At 35.0% G+C, this 24,531-nt stretch overlaps 1 protein-coding gene across 2 annotated transcripts in view; it reads right to left on the reverse strand.

The window, feature by feature from the left end:
* Positions 1-24,531, reverse strand: part of EIF5B (eukaryotic translation initiation factor 5B) — a 65,712-nt gene that overhangs the window by 38,290 nt on the left and 2,891 nt on the right. For both annotated transcript variants that reach the window (XM_031691996.2, XM_031691995.2), the window contains exons 2-6: positions 4,009-4,134; positions 3,823-3,907; positions 2,508-3,183; positions 1,315-1,532; positions 772-922 (exon numbers count right to left, since the gene is read on the reverse strand). In XM_031691996.2, coding sequence (XP_031547856.2) covers positions 772-922; positions 1,315-1,532; positions 2,508-3,183; positions 3,823-3,907; positions 4,009-4,134 — 1,256 coding nt within the window. The remainder of the gene's footprint in view (positions 1-771; positions 923-1,314; positions 1,533-2,507; positions 3,184-3,822; positions 3,908-4,008; positions 4,135-24,531) is intronic.

Below are 24,531 nucleotides of genomic sequence, written 5' to 3' on the forward strand. Positions count from 1 at the left end.
TACAAGGCACTGCACCACTAGGAAGCAGCCAAATTGCTAGATTTAAAAATCACAAGACATAGTGAAGTAGATTAGCCAACACCAGGAGAACACAATTAGGTAAATCCAGAACAGGAGAAATTCTACAGAAAAATCCAGTCCCTTCAACAAATAAATGGCATACCAAAAACAGGAGTGGTATCAATGAGAGACATACTAACCAAATACAACATGTGAATCTAATCTGGATCCTGATTCTAAAAGACATTTTGAAGACAAGTGGAAAAAATTAAACATGCACAGAAAAGCAAGATGATATCAAGGAATTAATTCTGTTAAACGTAGTAACATATAGTATGCTTGTATTGAAAAGTAAAATGTCCTTACCTATTAGAGATACACACTAAAGTAAAACATGAGTAAAGTAATATGGTATCTGGAATTCATTCTAAAATACTTAAGGGAAAAAAAGTGAGTGGAAGGGGACAAAACAAGGATAAATGCCTGTTGAAACTGAGGGATGGCTACCTGAGGACTCATTTTACTATTCTGTATTTGTGTTTAATTTGGGAAGCCCAAAAAAACTCATTTACAGACATACTATCATTTACACACACATTTTTATCACAGTATAAATAATGAAATTATCTCATCTATTCCTTACATTACTAGACTTTTTTACAGCATTTTCATAGGAATTCTTCTGATTCAATTCTCCTTTTGACCATTACAGAGATGTAAGCGCACAAGAGAAGATTCTAGACCTTTCAGTTAATTAAGAATACCACCTACCCTGAGCTTGTAGAAGTTTAAGGGTAGCTTCAGCTCTGGCTCTGGCTTCTTTCTGGGATTTAGTTAAAAGTTTCCCTTCTTTTTTCAAGCGTTCTTTCCTTTCCTTTTCTTTCTGCTTTTTCCTTTCTCTTTTCTCTTGTTCCAGTCTTTCCTATAGAAGAACACATATCAGACAAAACTTGTATTAACGAAATAGAAAATTTAAATGTAAACAACACAAAATTCTAACAAAGCTCTTGAGATACATGCAAAGAATAGTTAGGAGATTCCAAATGGAAGTACATACATAATGAATATTAATTAATACCACATGAGAGTAGACTATGTGTTGGCAATAACACATAAACAACTTCTGTCTATACCTAAGGAAATGAAGGTAGGAGTTTCTGTATGTCTTCATCTTATTATTTATATCAAAACAATAATGTAACTGAATTACCATGCAACTATGACATTTTTAGAATTGGAAGGCTAGAGATATTCTATGAGAAGAGGTTTTACATAAAACACAATGTCAATGTCAGCAGCTTCATGGAAATATACCTCTTCTTTACGCTTGGCTTCTAATTCTTCAAGTCGTTTTATCCGTTCTTCCTCTTCTCTCTTCTGTCTTTCTTCTTCTTCTTTAAGCTTAGCCAGAGCTTCCTGCATAGCTTTAACTGTGGCTTTGCTAGGTCCTTTTTTCTTCTCTTTCTCTTTTTCCTCCTTCTCTCCTTTCTTTTTCTTCTTATCTTTTTTCTTTTTGTCTCCCTCATTGTCATCTACCAAAAAAGAACAGAGGCAAAGAGTTGTTTTGAAAAGTTATTTCCTAAGGTAATAGTGAGCAAACCCCAGAATTCAGGGACCAAGACAGGGTCTTCAGCCATCAAGGCAACCTGAGCACTTGAGTAGCCAGAACAGCTCAGCACAACTCAGCTGGCCTCCTTAGAAGCCTACAGTGCTGGTGTTGTCCTGAGGAGTGCAAGAAGACAGGAGGATCCTGTCAGCAAGAAGATACACTGTACCTAATGCACCTTCCTGATTCATGGCGTCTGAATTCTTAAATTCTATAGCTAGTTTTGCTTCTGATGCTGACCTTAAGGGGTATTAGGAGGATAAAGCACAAAAATTCCAAGCACTCTTTAGCATAATGCTAAAGATTATGAAGCTACTTTCAAGGTATCTCTCTTCAAAGATGTCCAGATAATGAAAATTTGAGTGGTTAAATATGGTATGTCAATTTTCCCATTAAAAGTTTTCTAGTCTGAAGAATAACTGTGTGAATCATTTGATCCTTCTTTTCACTCTGAATAAGAGGGGGAAATTTAACTAGAAAGCTGCTTTTTGTTCACTGGTTCTGGTACAAAAACAATGCTGGCTACTGCTTAAAAGACATGAACTAATTTTAGCATGTCACTCTTCCATTTCATAGACTAAATTAGGTTTTTAAAAATGGGAAAGAATTCAGATATTATCTCACACTGAGGTATCAACAGGAAGAATTAATTTTTCATTAGGCAACTTCGTCGTTATCAGCAGCAAAAAACTTTTTCAGTGAAATTTTATATTACATATATAAATGCTTAACAATGAAAATCAAATAAAAGAGTACTTAGATCTAACTGCTAAAAAGCTTATTACGACAAAGAAACTTTATAACCAAGGACAAATAACAAAATGACCTTGGGGCATAATGAGCAAAACTATGACTAGTTAGGAGTCAAGCCTCTTGCCCTTTCCTCTGTACTATCACCAACCTTCGGCAGCTGTGGGGGCCTCTCCTTTCTCTTCAGAGGCAGGAGGTGCTCCAGAATCATGCGTCACTTTGGATTTTACAGCTTCCTCTTCAGATTTCTTTTGAGATTCTTTGGGTTTACTCTGATCCTTTTTACCAGATTCTAACTCTTCTTTTTCTTTCAGCTTCCGCAGCTTTGCCTTTTCTTCATCCCGCTTTTTTCTCTCACGCTCTTTCTTTTCTGCCTTCTTCTGAGCCACTGTCTTGATTTTGAAGGAGGAGTCATCATCTTCATTCCCACTCTCTACATTAGGAGCTGGCTTGTTTTTCTGATTTTTTTTCTGTCCTTTCCTTGACTGCAAAAATTCATCTGACTCCTCACCACTTTCACCAGAAGAATTCACTCTGGTGCGCTCTTTAACTCTTTTACTGTTATCTTCATCCTCTTCTGACCCATCCCACTTCTTCTTTGATTTTTGAGCTTTCCCTTTAGCTTTTTTGGAGAGTTTATTAAAATCATCATCATCATCACTCCCAGAGTACATTTCCACTTTGGGTTTTGCAGTCTTTTTTGACTTTGAATCTTTATCTTCCAATTCTTCACTATCATTATCTTCAAAACTTTGTTTTTTGCCTTTCTGTCCTTTCTTTTTCTTATCTTGTTTTGAGGTGGATTCATCTTCATTATCTTCTGTTGGCTGAAAAATTTCCATTGTTAGAAATATTATTTATTTTTTAACTAATTGAGACTCTTCAAAGTCATGTACTTCATTAAGCACACACAGAAAAAAATTCTCAAAATAATTTTAAAATAAAGTCCTTTTTTTCAAACAAACAAACAAACAAACAAACAAGGATGCAAAACTCAACCAAGCACCAGAAGCCAGTACAGGCCTCAGGCACATCTCACAGAATCCAGGTGCTCTGAAGCAAGCACTTATCTTCAGGCCACATTTACTACCTTTTTCAAATGGCATAAAAAGCATAAGAGAAGAACTGAAAGAAAATATCTATCACTTTCTCATTACACTGAGGTGTATCCAAATTCAAAGGATGGAAAGGAAAACAGAAAATTGGAGGTAGTAGGAACGGGAAATGTATTTCCAAACATACCAACAGACAACACACCACAAAATACCCTAGATTCCCAAATAAAGCATCTTCATATCTGTGAAAGGTTTTAAAATACATTATTTCTTTCCTAAAAATGTTTTCCCCCTCGGTATCACATACTGTAGAAACTTTTAACCAACATATATACATTGCTCAAGTTTCCAAATGCAGCCCCTAACACTGGCACTAGGAAGAAGCATGAACAGGCAACAACGATCTTTCACCTTTACTGCAGTGGTTTCTCTGTCAGCTCTGATGCCTTGAGTTTCCCAAGACAATTCTTCCAGTTCTTTCAGGATATCGTCTTCACTAGAAATGGATTAAAATATATTATGAGGTACTGGATTAGTTTAATAAGTGAATCTAGTACCAAAGCTAATAAAAATCAAATATATTTAAAATATACTTACTCAAAATCTTGCCTCTTTTTCTCTTTTTTCTTTTTCCCCTTTGACTTTTGAGGTTCCTGTTCCTTGGCAGCACCAGCTCCTTCTATTTCTGCAGCCAAGGCATCAAGATCAATATCATCCTTGGCACTTAAATGAAAAGAAAGACCTAAATGTTACTCAAGAGCAAAATAACCACCACATTCACTAACAGGTAATTCTCTTTCGTTTTAGCATTTTTCATGCATGAGCAGTCCACTGAGAAAAATCATTTGGCAAGTTCTTTCAGGACTACATTTGAGTTATATTTACTTATCAGTCTCTCTGTATCTGCTTCAATAAGTTTCTGAATTACACTTAAATCAGGAGTTAAGATGAAGCACTACAGGAAGAAAATCTAGGTAATCAAGAAAAGGAAATTCACTGTTGTTGCTACCAAAGGTGTTTTTTTTGTGTGAGTATCTGAATGGAGTTATTTATAAAATGAAGAGATCTTAAAAGATAAAAAGATTCTTAATATTTGATTACCAACAATATAATCTTTGGACACCTATGCATTTTTTACTTGGAATAGCAGAAATTTTAGAGCCGAAAGGAACTTCCAACTAGTTTATTATCTCATTCGTGTAAAGGTGCACAAAGTTTGAATGCTTCAGTAAATCACTACCACACCTTCAAATCTCAATGAATTAGGAATGATTCACTGAGTAAAACACAAAAAACACCCCCAAATCTAGAACCAAACCTCCTCACAATCTTTTACATCCCATCCCACAATGTTCTCAACTACCAACATTGCTTGGAGTAAACCAAACTAAGTTCCAGTTAAAACCAACAGAAAACGAAGGACAGTCTGAGATGCACAAGTAGAAAAGGTGTATGAATTCAAATAAATGATACAATAAGAAAACAATAACCTCACACAACATGGCCTTCACTGGTGGATGCCTTATTATAAAGATGCTTCACTCCAATAAAGAGAATTCCTGAAGAGAATAACTTTTAATTATATGATAAATATAATTTTAAGATTATGTAACAAGACACTGAGGACACAGGATTTATCCTCAAGGAGCTGAGTAGAGACAGAGAGCAAACCAGTAAACCAGGAACTGCAAAATGCTAAGTGCCATGAAATAAAAGAATTTACTGTTTTTATAGTTAACCAGAATTGAAATGTGTTCCCTTTTGTCCTATATTTTAGACAGTGTATTTGAAGGGGATCATAGAACACTGAACCACTGCACTGATGGTGACTTCCCAAAGCACCAAATCCAGAATGAGAAAATCAGACACCTCCTAGCAGAGGAGCAGCCTAGAATCAGGTACTGAAGGAGAAACAGGAATTAGCCAGGCAGAAATGGTGCATATACATCAGACACATTGAGTACAAAAACCTAAATGCAATAAAGTGGCAATAAAGTTCATGGTGCCTCAGGAGGACTCCTAAAAGGGTGTCTGAACCACGTGAGAAGCTTTTGCTAAGTTACTTATTTCTTGAGCCTATCCAAGATCTAGGGAACCAGAAACAGGGGCTGGGAACTAGGCAGGGTATTTTTAGCCATCTTTTTTAGGTCCAATTTGAACAGTTTTTCTTTTTTTTAATAAATGAAGAAATTGAGGAACAGAGAATTTGCCCCAAATCACACAGGCAAAGGTGGGATTCTGAACCCAGGAAGTTCCAAGTCTTAAGTCAAAGATCTTAACCATGCTGACATTTTCGAAAGCTACCTCCAGTATAAATGGCAGGGCAGAATCCCAACTAGCTAGAAGCAGGAAAAGTGAGGAAGCTGCTACAGTTAACTGGGTTGACCAATGAAGAACACGTGACCTGCAGCAGCGACAGGCATTAAACACTAAAGGGATCAATCAGCAACACTGAAGTGATCAAAGGGACACATACAGAAAGGAGGAGGGACGAATCAAGGATGATTCTCAGGTGTCATCAGATAACAGAAACCTAAATCTGGCCCAGCATCAGATCAACCAGCAGCATCTCCAAAGGCACCTCTGCCAGTATTTCACACTACAGCAGCTTCTGAAAACAGGGTGAGATGGGAAGGTGGTTAATGATGAAAGCTTGGCACCTCACCTCCAAAGACTTGTCAGCACTCACCTAACCTGTATTCATCTCATCAAAATAGCTTATGATTGGCTATATTTCCGCAGTATTCATTAACAAGCATCTCTAGAAAATAGAACATAGGACTACATCTGCATGCTGTTGAGTACAAAAGCCTTTTCTGACAAGCAATAAAAATTAAGTCTTTGAGTGCTTATCATGTATCAGACATTGTGCTGACCATCAGACATACTACATTTTATGTCATTTAATCCTCATAACAACTCTGTTAAGTTTAAAGATGGTGATAAACAATTTACAAAAGGCCATCGAGTTAGAAAGTAGCATATCAGGAACTCAAGCCCAACTCTGACACTAGAATTGTACTGTCTTCCTAGAAAATAGAGGAAACAGAGGAACCAAGTTTCTGAAAATTATGTGTGAAATTCAAACATAGCTGCAAAATATATTAATGATACACAAGACTTAACAGTTTTAACTACAATCGTTTCTAAAGTGTTCCTTCCTTCAACGTGTACTGAACTTCCTGCCCCAAACTCAAGAGAATGTCCTAAAATGTCAATCATGTTACAAGAGGACATGAAAGTGACATAAATACCAGTGATTTAACTTGAAACTTTTAACCAAACTCTACCAACATTTTCTGCCCTATTTCCATACCTACTCATTACACGCCACAGCTTTAAGATTTCAGTAAACTAAGAGTCAAATCTAAAATCCAGTCATGCTGATAATGAAAGTTTTAAAACCTTTAGGAAATCGTAGAAGTATTTTTCTCTAGATTTGTTTTTCTGCAGACCACTTACTTTTTCCTTTGTCAAAGCTACAATATTCCTCTTAACATTTTCTGTTACAGCTCCTAATCCTTTATTCTAAATTTACTGCAGACTTCCAGAAATAAAAGGCAATTTTCTATTGTATTCAATTCAGTGTTTTCATAGGCCACATTCCTCCATCATCAAGATAGAAAAAATGTTATAACTTAATGGCCTTAAAAAATGAAGCTAATAAAAATATTGTATGCGTAGTTTCTTAAGAAACAGCCAAACTACTTTCTAAAATGGCTTTACCATTTAATACTCACACCAACAATGCATGGAGATATGCATTTTTCCATAACCCAGCCAGTATTTATTATTATGGCTACTTTTCCTTAAAGCTGTTCTAATAGATGTGTGGTTATATCTCATCAGTCTTCGTTTTCATTTCCTTAAAGTCTAGCAAAATTATCTTCCATTCACAGACAGTCAGTGAAATGTCTCTATATTATCTTTTACCCATTTTTCTAATCAGACTGATTTTCAAAGTTGAGTTTTTATGTTTTGGAGTGTGTTTTTTTCCAGTTTGTAGTTTGTCTTTTACATCCACTTAACAGGGTTTTTTAACCAGAGCAAAAATTTTGAATCTTCATGAAGTACTATTTATCAAGTTTTTTCTTTACGGATTATGCTTTTGATGTCATGACAAAACTTTTCACCAAGTCCTAGGTGCTGAAAGTTTTAAACTATGTTGTATTGTAAAAGTTGTGTACTTCAGTGTTTAATTCTATGATCCGTTTTGATCTTTTTGACCTATGGGACCCAACTACTCCAGCAACATTCAGACTATCCATCCTACAGGAACTGCTTTTGCACGTTTCTCAAAAAACTCTCAGCTGCACTTGGATAGAGCTATTTCTAAGTTCTCTACTCTGTCCTACTGATTTGTGTTTCTTTCCCTCCAACACTAATACACTGTTATGATTAATGTAGCTACATAAAGTCTTGAAATCAAGTGGAATGATTCCTTTCCTTTTATTCTTCATCACCAGAATTGTTTTATCTATTTTTAATTCCTTTGACTTTTTCCAATAAATTAAAAAAAAATCCTTGTGTACAACTACAAAAAAAATCTTGCTGTAATTTTAATAGCAATTGCATGAACTATATACAAATTTAAAGAAAACTGACATCTTTATTATATTCAGTCTACCCATCTATGAACACAGTATGTTTCTCCATTTATTTCGATCTTGTCCGATTTCTTTCATCAGTGTTTTGTGATTTTCACAAAACTAGTATTCAAGTTTTAAAGTAATGTGAAGTGGTATTTCTAATTTCAGTTTCTACATACTTTTTACTAAGATAAAAAAATGTAACTGAACTTTTTTACTGCAGTACTTGTCATTCATTTGTAACATACCCGTCTCCTTTCTGTGCACCTCCCTCCCTAATCCCTAGTAACCACAAACCTGTTCCACACATCTAAAATTTTTTTTAGTTGTTGAATTTATTAGTTCTTTGAACTAAGCAAAGAGTTAAGACTTGAAATTATAAGTACAATAAAAAAACTGAATTTAATGAAAATTTAAAACTTTCAGTGTTCAAAAGACCATGTAAAGGGAATGAAAAATCAAGCTACAAAGTGGGAGAAAATATCTAAAACCACATATTTGAAAAAGAACTCGCATATACAATAAAGAAACCTCAAAACTCAACAGTAAAAATCCAAACAATCCAAATAGAAAATGGACAAAAGGCATGAAAAGACATTTCATGAAAGAGCACTTACAGATAACAAACAATGGCTGTTCCACACCTCTACCTATTTGGGAAATGCAAATTAACATCACAATGGGATACCATTACACACCAATCAGAATGTCCCCTCCTCAAAAAAAAAAAAAAAAACAGTGCTAACAACTACTAGTGTTGGTTGAGAATAAAGAGGATCTGGATCACATGCATTGCTGGTGAAAATGTAAACTGGAATAGCCACTCTGGAAAAGTCTAGCATTTCCTTGTAAAACTAAAAATGTACTTACCATATGATCCAGCAATTGCACTCTTGCATATTTATCCCTGATTAACAAAAATTTATCTCATGCGGAGACTTGCAGACAAGTATTTATAGCAGCTTCATTTGTAATAGCCAAAAACTGGAAACAACCCACATGTCATTCAATGGGTGAATGGTTAAATAAACTGTGATTCATCCCCATTCCATGGAATACTATTCAGCAATAAAATTAAATGAACTATCAATACATGCAACAACTTAGATAGATCTCAAGAAAATCAGACTGAGTGTAAAAAAGCCAATTCCCAAAGGTTACACACATACATGATTCCATTCACATAAATTTTTGAAAAGAAAAAATTTTTTAAGTGTAGAACAGGTTCATGGTTACTAGGATTAGTAAGGGGAGGTACACAGAAAGGAGATGGGTATGTTACAAATGAACGACATGAGGAATCCACAGAGATGTTCCATATTTTGACTGTGATAGCGAATATACAAATCTACACATGTGATAATACTGTATAGCACTAAACACAAACACACATGAGTTTGCTACACAAGCGAAACTGAGCAAATCTGAATCTGATCAGTGAATTATAACAGTGTCAATAACCAGACTGTGATATTGTATAGTTTTGCAAGGTGTTATCATTAGAGGAAACTGGATAAAAGGTACAGGGATCTCACTGTATTAACTCTTACAACTGCATATGAATCTACAATTATCTTAAAAGTTTAATTAACATAACAAAACACTGTTTAAATGAGAAGGCAAACACTGAGAAAAAGATTTTTGCAATACATATATCTGATGAAAGATTTGTCTATCTTTTTAAAATCCCTAAAATTCAACATTAAAGAACACAATTTTTTAAATGGGCAAATGATTTAAACACTTAACCAAATGAGATACAAGAATGGCAAATAAACACATGACAAGATGGTCAATATCACTAACTAATAAGGAAATGTAAATAAAACCACAATGAGATGCCACTACACAGCCATCAGAATGACTAAAATTAAGGACTGATAATACTAAGTGCTGAGAGGATGTGGAGCAACTGGAACACATCCCAAAAGGGAATGCAAAAATGGCACAGCCACTTTGGAAGAGACAGTTTGGCAGTTTCTTCAAGTTAAACATACACACTTACCATATGACCCAGCAATCCCACTCCTAGGTATTTACCTAAGAGAAATGAAAACATATGTCCACACAAAGACTTCTACTCAAATGTTCATAGCAGCTTTAGTCATAATCACAAGCTGGAAAAAAACCTAAATATTCATCTACCGGATAACTTATAAACAAACTGTCATCTAACCACGAAATGGGATACTAATCAATGATAAAAGGAAATAATTAATGTTACATACACCAACATGGATGAATCGCAAAAGTATTACATTAAGTGAAATCCAGCCAGGCAATAAAGGTTACATACTCCATGATTCTATTTACATGAATTTCTAGAAAAGGGAAAACTACAGTGACTTCCCCCAACAAAAGCAAAAACTACAGTGATTTTTTTTGCCAGAGGGGACTGTCTATAAAGGGTCATAAGGGAACTTTCTGGGTTAACAGAAATACTCAGCATCATTCTTTTGGAGGGAAGGTAATTAGGTTTATTTATCTTTTAATGGAGGCAGGTACTGGGGATTGAACCCAGGACCTTGTGCATACTAAGCAGGCGCTCTACCACTGAGCTACACCCTCCCCACTCTGTATCATAATTGTGATGAAGGAAGCACAGCTGCATATATTTATCAAAGCTTACTGACGGCACATTTTAAATTTGTAAATGTTATTTTATGTCAATTACACTTCAAAAAAAGAGAACTTCAATTTCTAGGAATACTATAAAAACAGTTGAGAAGTTAGAGAATGCATTTATCAGTTTACTGAAATAAAAGCTAAGGTTAAAATTATATGAACCTAATATAAGTCATTTACCCAATTTTGTAAGTTATGAAAATAATAAATCAGTAATATTTTTATAATACCTTAATTTGTATTAATTAACACAATGTAACATAACTAAAATGTTACTGTGATGAAATCTTTTTCGAACATGGTATTTCTTTATTAACTGTGTGCAAGGCATATAATCAACTTTGGAGTTTGGCTTTTTGAAATAAGTAAAAATCACGTAAAAATAAGATATTTCATTTCAAGACCAATATATAGCAAAGCCTTTTAAAAACACATAATGTAAGAGAAAAGAAAAAAAATTCACTGTAAAGAAGAAAACTTAACCTTATGTGCAAATTTCCTCTCAATTCCAAACCTGACAAATTTCATTAATGACAGGCATTTCTGACTAAAAAGGTATCTAATTAAAGTTAGTTAAGAAGTTAGGAAATCCAACCCCTTCCCAAATTATTCCACAATTCATAATCTCCAAGCTTTCTAGGATTCTCTCCAACCAACCCCTCTTTATTTCACCCTCCGAGGACCTGGCACAAAATTTCTCTGACCCTGAGAGGTGGGGTCTATGCCCCTCCTCTTTAATTCAGGACTGTGTGACTATCTGATCAACAATGCTACAGTTTCTGAGCCCAGGCCTTAACCAGGCAGCTACCACTTCCTGGCTCCTGAGATACTCACTGTCGAGCTAATGAGGATGTCCAGGCCAAACAGAGAGGTCAAGGGTAGGTGTTCCAGCTGAAGTCCCAATCAACACCTACCAACAACCACTGGAAGTGAGTGAGGTGCAAGTGAGGTAACCTTTGAGACAACTTCATCACAGCCACCATTTAACTGCAACCACATGGAGACCCCCAAGCATGACCCACCTGAGCCTAGACAACCCTCAGAACTGAGAGAGAGAATGATTTTTACCGTCTTAAGCCACGCAGTTTGGAATGACTTGTTATGATACAATAACAACACTCCTAATCAATACTAGGGCCTACAGAAATGGAAAGCACATTGATGGAGGAGGTAAAATCCAAACCGCACTGTTCCTTCCTCTCTCCCCACTCTCAACTTGACAAAAAAATTACCTGTAATCTCAAAGTACTGAGGGAATGCTGAGAGAAAGAATGGTGATACCTAACCCTGTGGCTACCCCTTGACATTTCACTTTGTTTCTGCTCCTCCTCCAAACAAGCTCGTCAATAAGAACAGTAAGAGCAAAAAGAGGAAAAGCTTAAGGAGGAAGTCCATTCTTTACTCCTAACTCCATCCTAGCAGTGCCAGTACAATAAAGGAAACAGGGAAATCTAGTCCTGCCTTCTCCATTAGATGCCTTTTGGCATCTCATTTCCTCCAATCTTCATCTCTTCTTACCCAGCACTCCTAGATCATCAACTGTTACTATATACAGCCAGGAAAAACAGAGGATGCAAAAAGCAGTCACTGCTCCCCCCTCACTAGTTCTTATCACATGTACAACCACGGAACCCAACGGTTCTCACTCCCCTCCCCATGGAATTCTCTTTTCCTTTTTTGGGGGGAGGGGTAATTAGGTTTATTTATTTACTTATTTTAATGGGGGCACTGGGGATTGAAACCAGGACCTCATGCACGCACTCTACCACTGAGCTACACTACACCACCTCCACCAGGAGTTCTATCTTAACTATAACTCATTAATAAATTCAAAGGTAACTACTCATGTCCTTAAAAACAAAAATCCCTCCCACCTTACAATTTCTTTATGAATTGGGTCTTGACAACTTTAAAAGAGATATGAAATCACACTGGTACTTACACTGTACAATGCAAGCGGGATGACTCTTACTACGGTCCACAAAATTCAGCCTACTTCTCTACTTTCTAAATACCTTGTATGTTAAAGTGACAAGAATACAAAAGTAAGTACAAGTATTATCGTACAGATTCCCAAATACACATAATCTAAGTTCACATTTTACTATGGACTCCAGTGTGTCTAACTATAAAACCAATTTAGGGCAGCTTCTTCAAAATGGAATGAGTACCATCAATGGAGGCAGGGTGGGGTGGGGTGGGAGGGGGAAACACAGGTTTGTAATTTCAGAAACCTGAAAATTCTCCCCCAATAACTTTTATCTATTCAATTTAATTTGATAATAAAGATTCAAGATGAACACTGCATGAACCATATGGTTGTCTACCGTATCAGTGTTCTGTCATAGAATATCAATCCAACCTTTTATTTACAAACCTTTACTAAGTCGTTTCACATTGATGAAAAAGATAAGAAGCAGACTTAGTATGTAAATTAAACATTTTTGCCAAATGGTGCTATAATAGAAAGCTCGAAATCATTAGTTCAAATTCAAAAAATTAGAAAATGTGAGCCCTTACTGGTAAAGGCATGCTGAACTCAAAAGAAGTCCATTTATAAGAAGCAACATTCACAATAAAATGATCATTTAGATCCTGCTACTAGAAGAATAAGTCCAAGAAAAGCCTTTGCTTTGCTGGCTCAGACACCTCTCTGCTGCCCAGACATTAGAATCTAACAATCATTTTTCAGGTGCTGGAAGACCTGGGTCCAATTTTGATTCCAAAGTTTTTTTTTTCTTTCTCCAATTCATAAAACTTTTATTCCACTTAAATGAACTTAACACACGTGTTCTTAACAATCATTCTTGGATTATTCATGAAAATTTCTTAAGACATTAAACAAAACTATCATCTCAAGTTATTTTCCTGTTAACTTTTTTTTTTCAGCACATGCATGTTAGGCAAGTACCAAAACAAAATCACAGAAGCAAAAACCTAAAAAAAGTTAAATACATCAGGATTTTTGTTTGTTTTACTGCTGCGCTTGATATATATGAAGTAATGGGATATTAAGCAATTCATTTTTACTGCATCTTTACTTGTACATTTGTTCTTAGGTTGCCTAAAACACTTAAATACAAATAAAATGAGTATAGCAAAAATAATGAAAGCAAACAGCAGGTAACTACAAATAATGGAACGTGAACCACTTCTGCCCTTATCCAGAGTAAACCAGTCACAACTAAACAAACACTGCAGTAGCTATAGTCAACGGTGTGCACACTGAGACTAAGTATTCCATGGATAACACATGGTTCAACACATAATATCCAAGGGATGTCCATTTCTACTATAGCCTTGTAAGCGCTCCAAGCCTTAAAAGTACCCAAACTACACCTGTGACTGGAACCTATTATCCCTTTTATTTATTCCCCACCAGGACAAACCGGTATGTAGGCAGCTTTCTTTGCTTAGACATGGAAGCGGTTTTAACACTGGCCCTTGAGAAGTCTATGTACTATGCCAAACATTTATAACTTGTATAAAAATTCCATATTCCCATACTGGCCACCTCAAGATGAAAACATGTAACTCTCTAAACATTAATCAGCTCTACTCCCTAAATTTTAAACATAAAAACCACTTGGAAAATATAGAAATTCAAATAGAAATAACATAAAACCTGTCATAAATCACAAACAAAGAACTATTTGTGGGACAGCATGAATGACAAATCATCTACTGTGTAAATTTTAGAATGAGGCAGACAAAAGTTGGAAGGCCGGTTATTTTCCCCCTTTCAGCTTCTTCTCCTTGGGTATCCAATGTCCACAATGTCACGTTATCTCTCAGATAAAACAATGTAATATCATTCATTACATCAACGCTGCAAATTAAAACTTTAAAAAATTGTATTTGTTACTATTTGATATGAGTAAAGGGTTTGGTAGTTGCCTGAGACATCTAAAATAATTGATTAAATTGAGCACTATCAGCACTCACTGAATGTGAACTTGTAATCTCTGTATTCCATAGAAGTAACTCTGGTCTTTAATTGCTCTTAGAAGGTTATTCCCACCTAATTTCCTTTTATAGTGCCTGGCATAACCAAATAAATATTAATAAAATTTTGATGCCGGTAAGTACTCTCAGGAGAGGGTACTTCTCACTTGCTGAACACCACCGTCATTAGAATGGTCTGGCCGCACCTCTGTGCAGAGTTATTAGGTAACAGAGAAGCAATGGAGGATCTAGGGTACTCTTATCATCAGCCCTTGTTACTCAAGGCAGAAATATGCAGCACATTCCTGTTCCTTCCCATCTGGCTTATTCTCCTGATGGTAGATTTAACTAGAAAGGGATCTGAAAGGCATATACAGTAACTTTAAGAGGCAAATTTGAAATCTTGAGGATGGCACTCCCATACTTAACCTAAACTTCACATCCTCCCTGCCTCTCCTTATTGTATTACCTGTGCATATGTTTTCTTATTGTATTAAAACGTAAGCTCCTTCCAGAACAGAAAACTCCTCTGTGTACACTCAATTTACTTCCCTACCTTCTACAAGGAGCAACCAGCAGAAAGTCAACACATTCCTAATAGACACTATTAAATAAAGAAAAAAACCCTATTCTGAAATGATAACCACTATTTTTATACAACAGGCAAGGCTCACCAGTTCCATCACTGCAGCTTAATAATTAAAAAACCACGTCTACCACTATAACAATCACTGTATTCCGATCACAGTAAAACTTCCAAATTGAATTTTTGAAACAACACATTTAAACACCAGTTTAAAAATCCCACTGAAAGAAAAGTACAATGGCATTTCATTTATCTAACACAGACAAGGATTCTCTGAATATGAATTTTTCAAATGAATGGAAATGTACCACTCTTTACAATTTACATTTAAGATGTAAATCTTTTTTTAATTAATTATATAACCTTCTGACATATTTACAAATGTCTGGGGTTGTTTCAATATAATGGGGAGAAGGAAGAAGAGAGTGGATAGGAAACAGATGAAACAAGTCATCTGTGAATTAACAATATTTAAAGCTGGGTGATGGAAGGCGTGTTCATTAAACTACTCTACTTTTGTATGTTTAAAATTTTTCACTTAAGAAAATTTACACTCCAGTAACCAAAACAATGCGGTACTTGTATAAGGGTAAACATAAACACTAGTGGACTAAAAGTCCAGAAATAAATCCATTCATCCATGGTCAACTGATTTGCCAGCGGTGCCAAAACCAAAAAATAATAAAAGAAGTCTCTTCAACAAACGGTGCTGGCACTAGGTTTCCAAGCATAACAGAACGAAGCTGGACCTGTATTTCACACTATAAACAAGAAATAACTCAAAATGGGTTAAGACCTAAAGGTAAGAGCTGAAACAATAAAACTCTTAAGAAAACACACAGGTGAATCTTCATGACCTAGTATGACTTAGCAATAGATTTTTAGATACAATGCCAAAAGTACAAGCAACAACAAAAATAAAAAAGATAAGATGGATTTCATCAAAATTAAAAATTTTTATTAAAAAGACACCATCAGGACAGTGATAAGACAACCCCCATAATGGGAGAAATTATTTATAAATCATATACCTGATAAGGATCAAGTATCCAGAATATATAAAGAACTCTTACAGCTCAACAAAGAGAAACAAGCCAAATTAAAAATTAGTAAAAGGCTTGCACAGAAACTTGTCCAAAGAAGATATACAAATGGCCAGTAAGCACATAAAAAGCACATCATTAGTAACCAGGAAAATGCCAATGTAAGCTACAATGAGACACTACTTCACAAACTCTAGGATGGCTATTAAAAGAGAGAAGAAAAAAAAAGGAACAAAGGTGTTCGCAAAGATATGAAGAAACGGGAATTCTTGTACATTCTGGTGGGAAGGTAAAATGGTGCAACCAGTATAGAAAAATTTGGTGGTTCCTCAAAAAGTTAAACACAGAATTACCGTACGTCCCACCAATTCCACTACTACGTACACGTTTAAAAGAACTGAAAACAGGACTCAAAACAAAAATCTGTACACAAATGTTCACAGCAGCACTTTTCACAATAGTCAAAAGGTGGAAACAATCGAAATGTCCATCTATGAATGGTTCCACATTATGTGGTACACATATGCAATGGAATATTATTCGGCCATAAAAAGAAAATAAATTACTGATACATTCTATACATGGATGAACCTCAGAAACATACTAAATGAAAGAACCCACACACAAAAAATCATACTTGGTGTGATTTGGTTTATATGAAATATCTATATATGAAGGATCTCCTTTGGGGTGATGAAAATGATCTGGAATTACAAAGAGGAGATTGCACAACACTATCAATGTACTAAACGTCATGGAACTGTACATTTTAAATGATTAATTTTATGTTATGTGAATTTAGCCTCAAAAAATTTCATAAAATTGTTTACTTATTTCATATCAACCTGAATAGGAGTAAACTACTAGAATTTAACACTTCATTCATCATTCAGGAGTGCTAAGTTTGTTGGCCTGCCAAAGGATTTTGTCCTTAAGCCAAACAACAGCACAGAATGCAACTGCTTCTTATAAGTCTAATAATTTCCCTTCAGTCTAACTACCACTAGGCTGAGATAACCAGTCTTAAAAAGTTCAGAGTGAGAGAAGATTTTTAGCCAGATACCTATAATAAAAGTGTGACTTTTAAAAATCATGATCTACACCACAATGAAATGCAGTCTGAAACTTGTCTGCAACCTGGTTTGAACAAATCAACTACGAAAAGCCATTGTGGATCTGGACTATCAACTAGATATTAAATATTAAGAGTTTGTGTTAATTGCATAGGTGGGATAAGGGTACTGTGGTTACATAAGGAAACAGAAAATGTCAAGATGTCTATAAAATAATACATAAGGCAAAGATAAGGACAAAATACCTGTGATGATTAAATCTAGGTGATGAGTATATGGGGGGTTTATTATACTATTTCCTGAACTTATCTCTGTGCTTGAAATTTTTATAATAAAAAGTTAAAATTTAAAAACTCAATCCCAACATTTCATTTTTAAGGCATTTATTGGCTATTAACCTATCTGAAAGAGAAAAATCACTTTTCATAGTCATTTTGATGTTAGAGGAAATTAAATTCTTAAGAGAACTATGGGTAATTCATTAAGTACATACATACCCCCACCCTGACCCCAGGGTCACTCTTGACAAGTAATGCCTTAATTAACATCCAACTCTAAAGTCACTGACCTGAAGTCAGGGATTATAAAATAAAAATACTAAACAATAGCACTACTGACCTTGTAATGTTTCACAGAGCATTAAATATTGACTTTGTATAACCAAGATAAAATTTTAAGTCAAACCACTTTAAAAAAGAGAAATATAAATGTAGATGTATGAATTTTATATAGATGTATAAATTCTAACCCAAGTGATGGAAAAAATAAAAACAAAGCACTGCCAAATTGGCAAAAATAAAAAACAGGATGGGTGAAATAAGATCAAAGATATCATTAATCACAAGCAATGTAAGTAACTTTAAACTCTTAAAGATATTATCAAGTTGTATTTATAAGAATTCAATTTTATGCTGTTTATCAAAAGATCCCAAATGCATGGAAAGGCTAACAATATTTACCAGAAAAAAAAAAAAAGGAATCCTCAACAAAACCCTAGCAAACCAAATCTAACAAGAACATATAACAAAGACTGAACACCATGACCAAGGAGGATCTACCCCAGGATTGCAAAATTGGTTCAACACATGAAAACTGACCAATGTAATCCACTGTATATAAATAGGATAAGAGACAAAAAACACATAACCAGGGGAGGTTACAGCTCAAGTGGAGAGCACATGCTTAGCATGCATGAGGTCCTGGGTCCAATCCCCAGTACCTCCTCTAAAAATAAATAAATAAATAATCCTAATTACACTCTCCCCAAAATAAAAACACCTAAACCATTAAAAAACACACACACACACTCATCTCAACAGATGAAGAAATAGCATTTACTAAAATCCGACACCCATTAATGGTTTAAAAAAACAAAACAAAACAAAACAAAACAAAACAAAAAAAACCACCACTCAACAAACTAGGAATAGAGGGAAGGAAACTCCTCAACCTAAAAAGGGGCATCTACAAAAACACAGCTAACATGATACACTTAATGGGAAAATCTGAGAACTTTTCCCTAAGATCAGAAACAAAAAAAAAAAGGTGTCTACTGTCCCCACTTCTATTCAACACTGTACTGCAAGATCTAGCCAGAGCGAAAGGCAAGACAAAAAAAAAAATAAAATGCATTTAGATTGGCAAAGGAGGAGAAAAGTTATCTGAACTTGCAGATGACAACCACATACACAGAAAATCCTAAGGAATCCACATACACACAAAAAAAATTCATTCAAGCCAAAAAATGACTTCAGTTAAGATTGCAGCACAGAACAGGAGTTTGGGATTTGCAGATACTAACTACTATATATAAAATAGATACACAACAATAGATACACTATTTAGCACAGGGAACTAGATCCGATATCTTACAATAACCTATAATGATAAAGAATATGAAAGAGTATATGTACATGTATAACTGAATCAATATGCTGTACACCAGAAACTAGCACAACATTCTAAGTCAACTATATTTCAATAAAAAGAATGGACTTTAATTGATAAAAATATATCAATATTGGTTCATTACTTGCAACAAAAGTACCATACTAATGTAAGATAGTAATAATAGGGAAAATTGGGTACAAGACATATGTGACGACTCTGTAATATCTGCAATTATTTAAGTGTAAAACTGTTCTAAAAATAGCTTATTTAAAAACAAAGTAAAGGAGTTCCTCACTAAAAGCTCAAACTCTGGGTTTAGAGCTCTATTAAATATCCAAGGAAGAAAAAAAAGTTTGCAGGACAGAAGATCAGTATATAAAATTAACTGTATTTAAAGTCCGCACTAGCAATAAACAACCTGGAAATCAAATTTAAAAAATAATTTCACTTATGACAGTGTAAAAAAGAATTAAATGCCTAGGAATATTTTTTTAAAAGAGTTTTGCAAATGTATTCTGAAAACTATAAAAAAATCATCAAAAGAAACTGAAGACCTAAATAAGTGGAGAGATATCCCAGGTTCATGGATCAGAAAGCATAACACTGGCAATACTCCTAAAATTGATCTACAGAAGAAAAACAATCCCAATCAAAATCCCAGCTGCCTTTTTTTTTTTTTTTTGCAGTAATGGAGAATCTAATCGTAAAATCTGTCTGGAAAGGCAAGGGATCCAGAATAGCTAAGACAATCTCAAAAAAGAACAGTTAGAGAGAATTTATACTTTCCAATTTCAAAACTTACTACCAAAGCTACAGTAATCCGCCATAAGGATAGACAGTGAAGCAGAACTGAGTCCAGAAGTAAACCACTACACACATGGTCAGTTGATTTCAACAAGGAATTAGAGAAAGAATAGTCTTTTTAAAAATGGTTCTGGGACAAATGAATATTCATGTGCACAGAATGAAACTGGACCCCCACCTCAGGCAATATAAAAAAAACTAACCACAAATGGCTCAAAAATCTAAATGTAAGAGCTAAAGCTACTAGAAGAAAGCACGGTAAATCTTTATGACCTTAGACTTGGTGATGATTTCTTAGCTCTAACACCAAAAGCACAAGCAACCAAGGAAAAAAATAAATAAATCAGAATTTATCAAAATTACATTTGTCCTACAAAGGACACCATCAAGAAAGTGAAACAACCTGCTGTGGGAGAGAATAACGATAACCGACAAAATGAGAGAAAACATTTTCAAATCATATCTGGTAAAGGAATTATACCTAGAGTATATAAAGAACTTATTCTTTAATAATAAAAATAACTAAATTTTAAAATCAGCAAAGGATCTGAATAGACAGTTCACCAAACAAGATATATAAATGTCCAATAAGCACATGAAAAGATAATCAACATCTTAAGCCATCATGGGATGCAAACCAAAAGTCACAATAAAATACCACTTCATACCCACTAGAATGGCTATAATCAAGAAGTCAGATGATAACAAGTGTTGATAAGGATGTAGAGAAACTTGAACTCTGATACACTGTTGGTTGGAATATAAAATGGAGATGCAGCTTTGGCAGTTTCTGGGAAAAGAGTTAAGCTACTTGGCAGTTCCTGAAAAAGTGAAACAGAGTTAACCCATGACCCAGCAATTTCACTCCTAGGTATATACCCTAAAGAACTGAAAAATCTATGTCCACACCAAAACGTGTACAGGGATTTTTATATCAGTACTATTCGTAACAGCCAGGAAGTGGAACAACCCGATCTCCACTAACTGACGGACAGGTCAATAAAATGAGGCATATTCACACAATGGACTCTTAGGACACGTGATTCTAGACTTAGCAGATCTCATTCCAACTACTACAGTATCTCCAGTCACCAGCGCTCAGTAACTGAAATCTAATGACCAAATATAACTGAGTTACAACAGTACTCAACGTACTTTTCAGAGACTGTTCATACAAAGTTTACGGTATCAAAGAAGTTTTCAAAAACAGGAAAACCAAACAAATACTTTATATCTCAATAGAAAGTATCTTTCTATCACCAAAGGAAGGTTTGAAAACCAATGATTCTAAAAAAATCACTCACTGCTACTTGCACGGAAAGTAGGAGCTTCTCTAAAAAAAATCTGAAATTTTATATACCATGTCTGAAATGGGAAGCAATGAAACATTAAATCATCACTGCTCTCACTTTAAACAGATAGGCTATGAGATAGGCAGCTGTTCAACTAAGGGTAAAGGAAAAAGAAATTATTTAAAGAAATGTTGGCACTGATTGACCTGTGCACAATGGCTGTCATTCTTCTATTTTCCCTCCTCTATTAAATTCTTAATCTTTAACAGTTGCTTCACCAGTAAAGATCCTATGTAGATATTAATTTTTCTTCGGAAAGTCTACATTTTGGAATATCAGGATGTCATAAATCAGCTAGTACAGCACAGTAAAAACAAAAAACGGGTTCTTAAGTCAGGTTTGGCTTCAATAGCTGACAGTACATTATTATGCTTGTTTCCCCTTCTGCATGTTACATAGTAGTTCATATATCTTTATACCTTTTTCTTCCTCCAGGTTCTCAAACTAGTTACAGCAGAGTTAATTGCTTCTTCACTGTTACTATTAAAATTGTGTAAATACTATGATTACTGCTAGAGCAAGCAGTGTACTGTGATTTCAATAAGGGTTCAAAATTATTGTATATTTTGTACTAAAATTTCTTAACAGTACATATTTGTCATAAGGCACAAGTTAGAAAGGGAGGAGAAAAGGAGTCATTTCTGTCACTAACATCTGAATGCTGCTGTAATGTCTTTTTCTCCCAGCTCTCTGTCTCTTTACTATAGCATATTATCACAAACTAATAACCTAATCACAATTCAGGTCTCATCCTTTACAGTTACTTCTAATAATAGAGAGCTCAGTAAGCTGGTCAGACACAAGATAGCCATCTTGAAAAAAGTTTTCCTATTTACCAAATACATACACAGAAAGAGACACATACTACAGACAACAACCAAAAACCATATGACCCCTGGCAATAAAACAAGCAAGAAATATTTTAAATACTCAAATGAATCATAAAATTTTACTGACATACAACTAACCAAATAGAGCAGCATGTCATGTTACTAATTTTAGTTCATCACTGTATTTCAGCACCTACAAGGATATCTGGCACTCAAACACTTAAGCAGACCATACACTTCCTGAATGGAATGATTCACTAGCATAAAGATATGTGTCCCAAATAATATAAAAACTTAATGGGACTCCCAATTAAAATCAATCCCAATAGATTCTTAACAGGCCTTGATAAATACACCTTTTACATAAAAAAATTAAGAAAATCTTAAGTGGATAAACTATCAAGAGCATTAATGCCCACGTATGTCTTAAGCTGTCCTTGAGTGATTCTCATGTATTCTAACGACCTGTTGGGCAAACATAAATGAAAGTCAAACAGCTGGGAAAATGTCCCACAAATGCCTAAATCTAGTTTAGGAATCCCTGCAACAACAGTTCTCAAAGTAGGCCCCCCAAAACCTATTCAGGGGGTCTAAACTAATTCAAGGGTCAAAATTATATTCAAAATAGTACGAGGCTATTAATCTTTTCATTCTCATTTTCTCACAACTGCATAGCAACGTTTTCCAGAGGCCACATGATACGTGATACTGCTACAGATCACGAATGCACAAGTAGATGAGAATCAAACTATATTCAACTAAACCAGACAGTAAAGAGGTTTGCAAAACTGATTAACATAACTCTTCTCATTTTTTGGAAACTGACTATTTAACAATGTTATTTAGATTAACATATAATGTGTTTATTATTTCTATTTTTAAGATAATAAATATTTTAATAATTTTTCAGTTTTAATTTGTAATATGGTTAAGTATCAACTGATTTAACCCACACAAACAAAACCCTTTTGGGTTCCTCAGTAACTTAGGAGTGCAAAGGGGCCCTAGGACCAAAAAGATTGAGAACTGCTGTTCTAACCTAACCACTCAGTTCCTCAGTTAAATAAATAACACTTTGTCCAACATATCTACCAATTCTAAGACTGGAATAAACTTTGAAGGATAAGTAAAGCACAACTAGTGGGCAAGTAACATCAAAAGTAGCTGCATACGCGCCCCAGAGCTCACCAGCATAGAAGGCTTAAGAGATTACTATAAGCTAATAACAACAGTTTATCATCTGCTTTCTTACTCATTTACGGCAAACTAGGACTTCTTCCCCTTCTTCCAGGTATCAGTTTCCCAAAGTATCAGTGTAGGAACAGGCGAAGCCAAGAGAACACTCAAATTACACATCTTCTTTCTTTTTTGATATAATGTACGCAGATAAAGGTTTACTATTAATTCAAATATAGGAAAATGAGAAATAATTTTCTTTGTTGAACTATTTACCACTTGGACTACTTCCTCTCTGGGAAGCTTTGGAGTACCTGCTATACTCACAGCTCCTTCTGGACAGGTTCCTTAAGCAGATCACCATGTTTTATATCAGAGAGGACGGATCCTGCTACCCTCATCGTACCTGACTGACCAGGACAAATATCTGACACTAGGGAAAAAAATCTAAAACTTATACAGCTGTCTCAGAGATAGCCAGAACTCCCCCCAAAAAGAGGGAGTTTGCCAGTAATGACAGGAGCATTATCTGTAATTAAACGCAAACAACAGTGGAGTCACTATAGTAGCTCACCACTAGTGCAGAGTATCATAGCACCGAAAAAGTAAACTGATACTGAAGATACATCAAAAACGCTACTAAATCCTGAAAGACCTTCTAGTTCCTGAATTCATCCTCACCTGCGTATCTGACTGTGGGATCAGTGAAACAAGTATCTTCCTTCCCTCTATAGTCTTTGTAAGGGGGTGGAAATGTATTATTCCTATTAAGGTAACATCACATTATTCCTTATTAAACATCACTACCACACTTGGGGGAGCAAAAAAAGAGACAAAAAGACCAGAATGAACAACTGGAGGGTAACTGTGAAAAACTAAATAATCCAGATCCTTTTTTCTCTGTACAAATCAGTAAGAGAACAGCCATCGTGCTGTGTAAACGAAAACAGAAGAACATCGCTAGAGAATGCGAGATCCCATAAGGTCCCATTGTGTAAACTGATGACTGGGCAAGTTACAGGAAGAACTGAAAATATAGGCCTTATGTTTGGTTTGTATAATCTGTGAATATTGAATCTCATCCCAGTCAACTGAAAAAGGTAGGAAAACTTGCCGAACGCCTATCAAAATCTCATAATCAGAATTACACAAGCTGAAACAAAATTCTAGAACTCAATGTTTAAACAAAGATCAGTTACTGGTATAA

This window comes from Vicugna pacos, chromosome 28 (genome assembly GCF_048564905.1).
Source record: "Vicugna pacos chromosome 28, VicPac4, whole genome shotgun sequence".
NCBI classification, from domain to species: Eukaryota; Metazoa; Chordata; class Mammalia; order Artiodactyla; family Camelidae; genus Vicugna; species Vicugna pacos.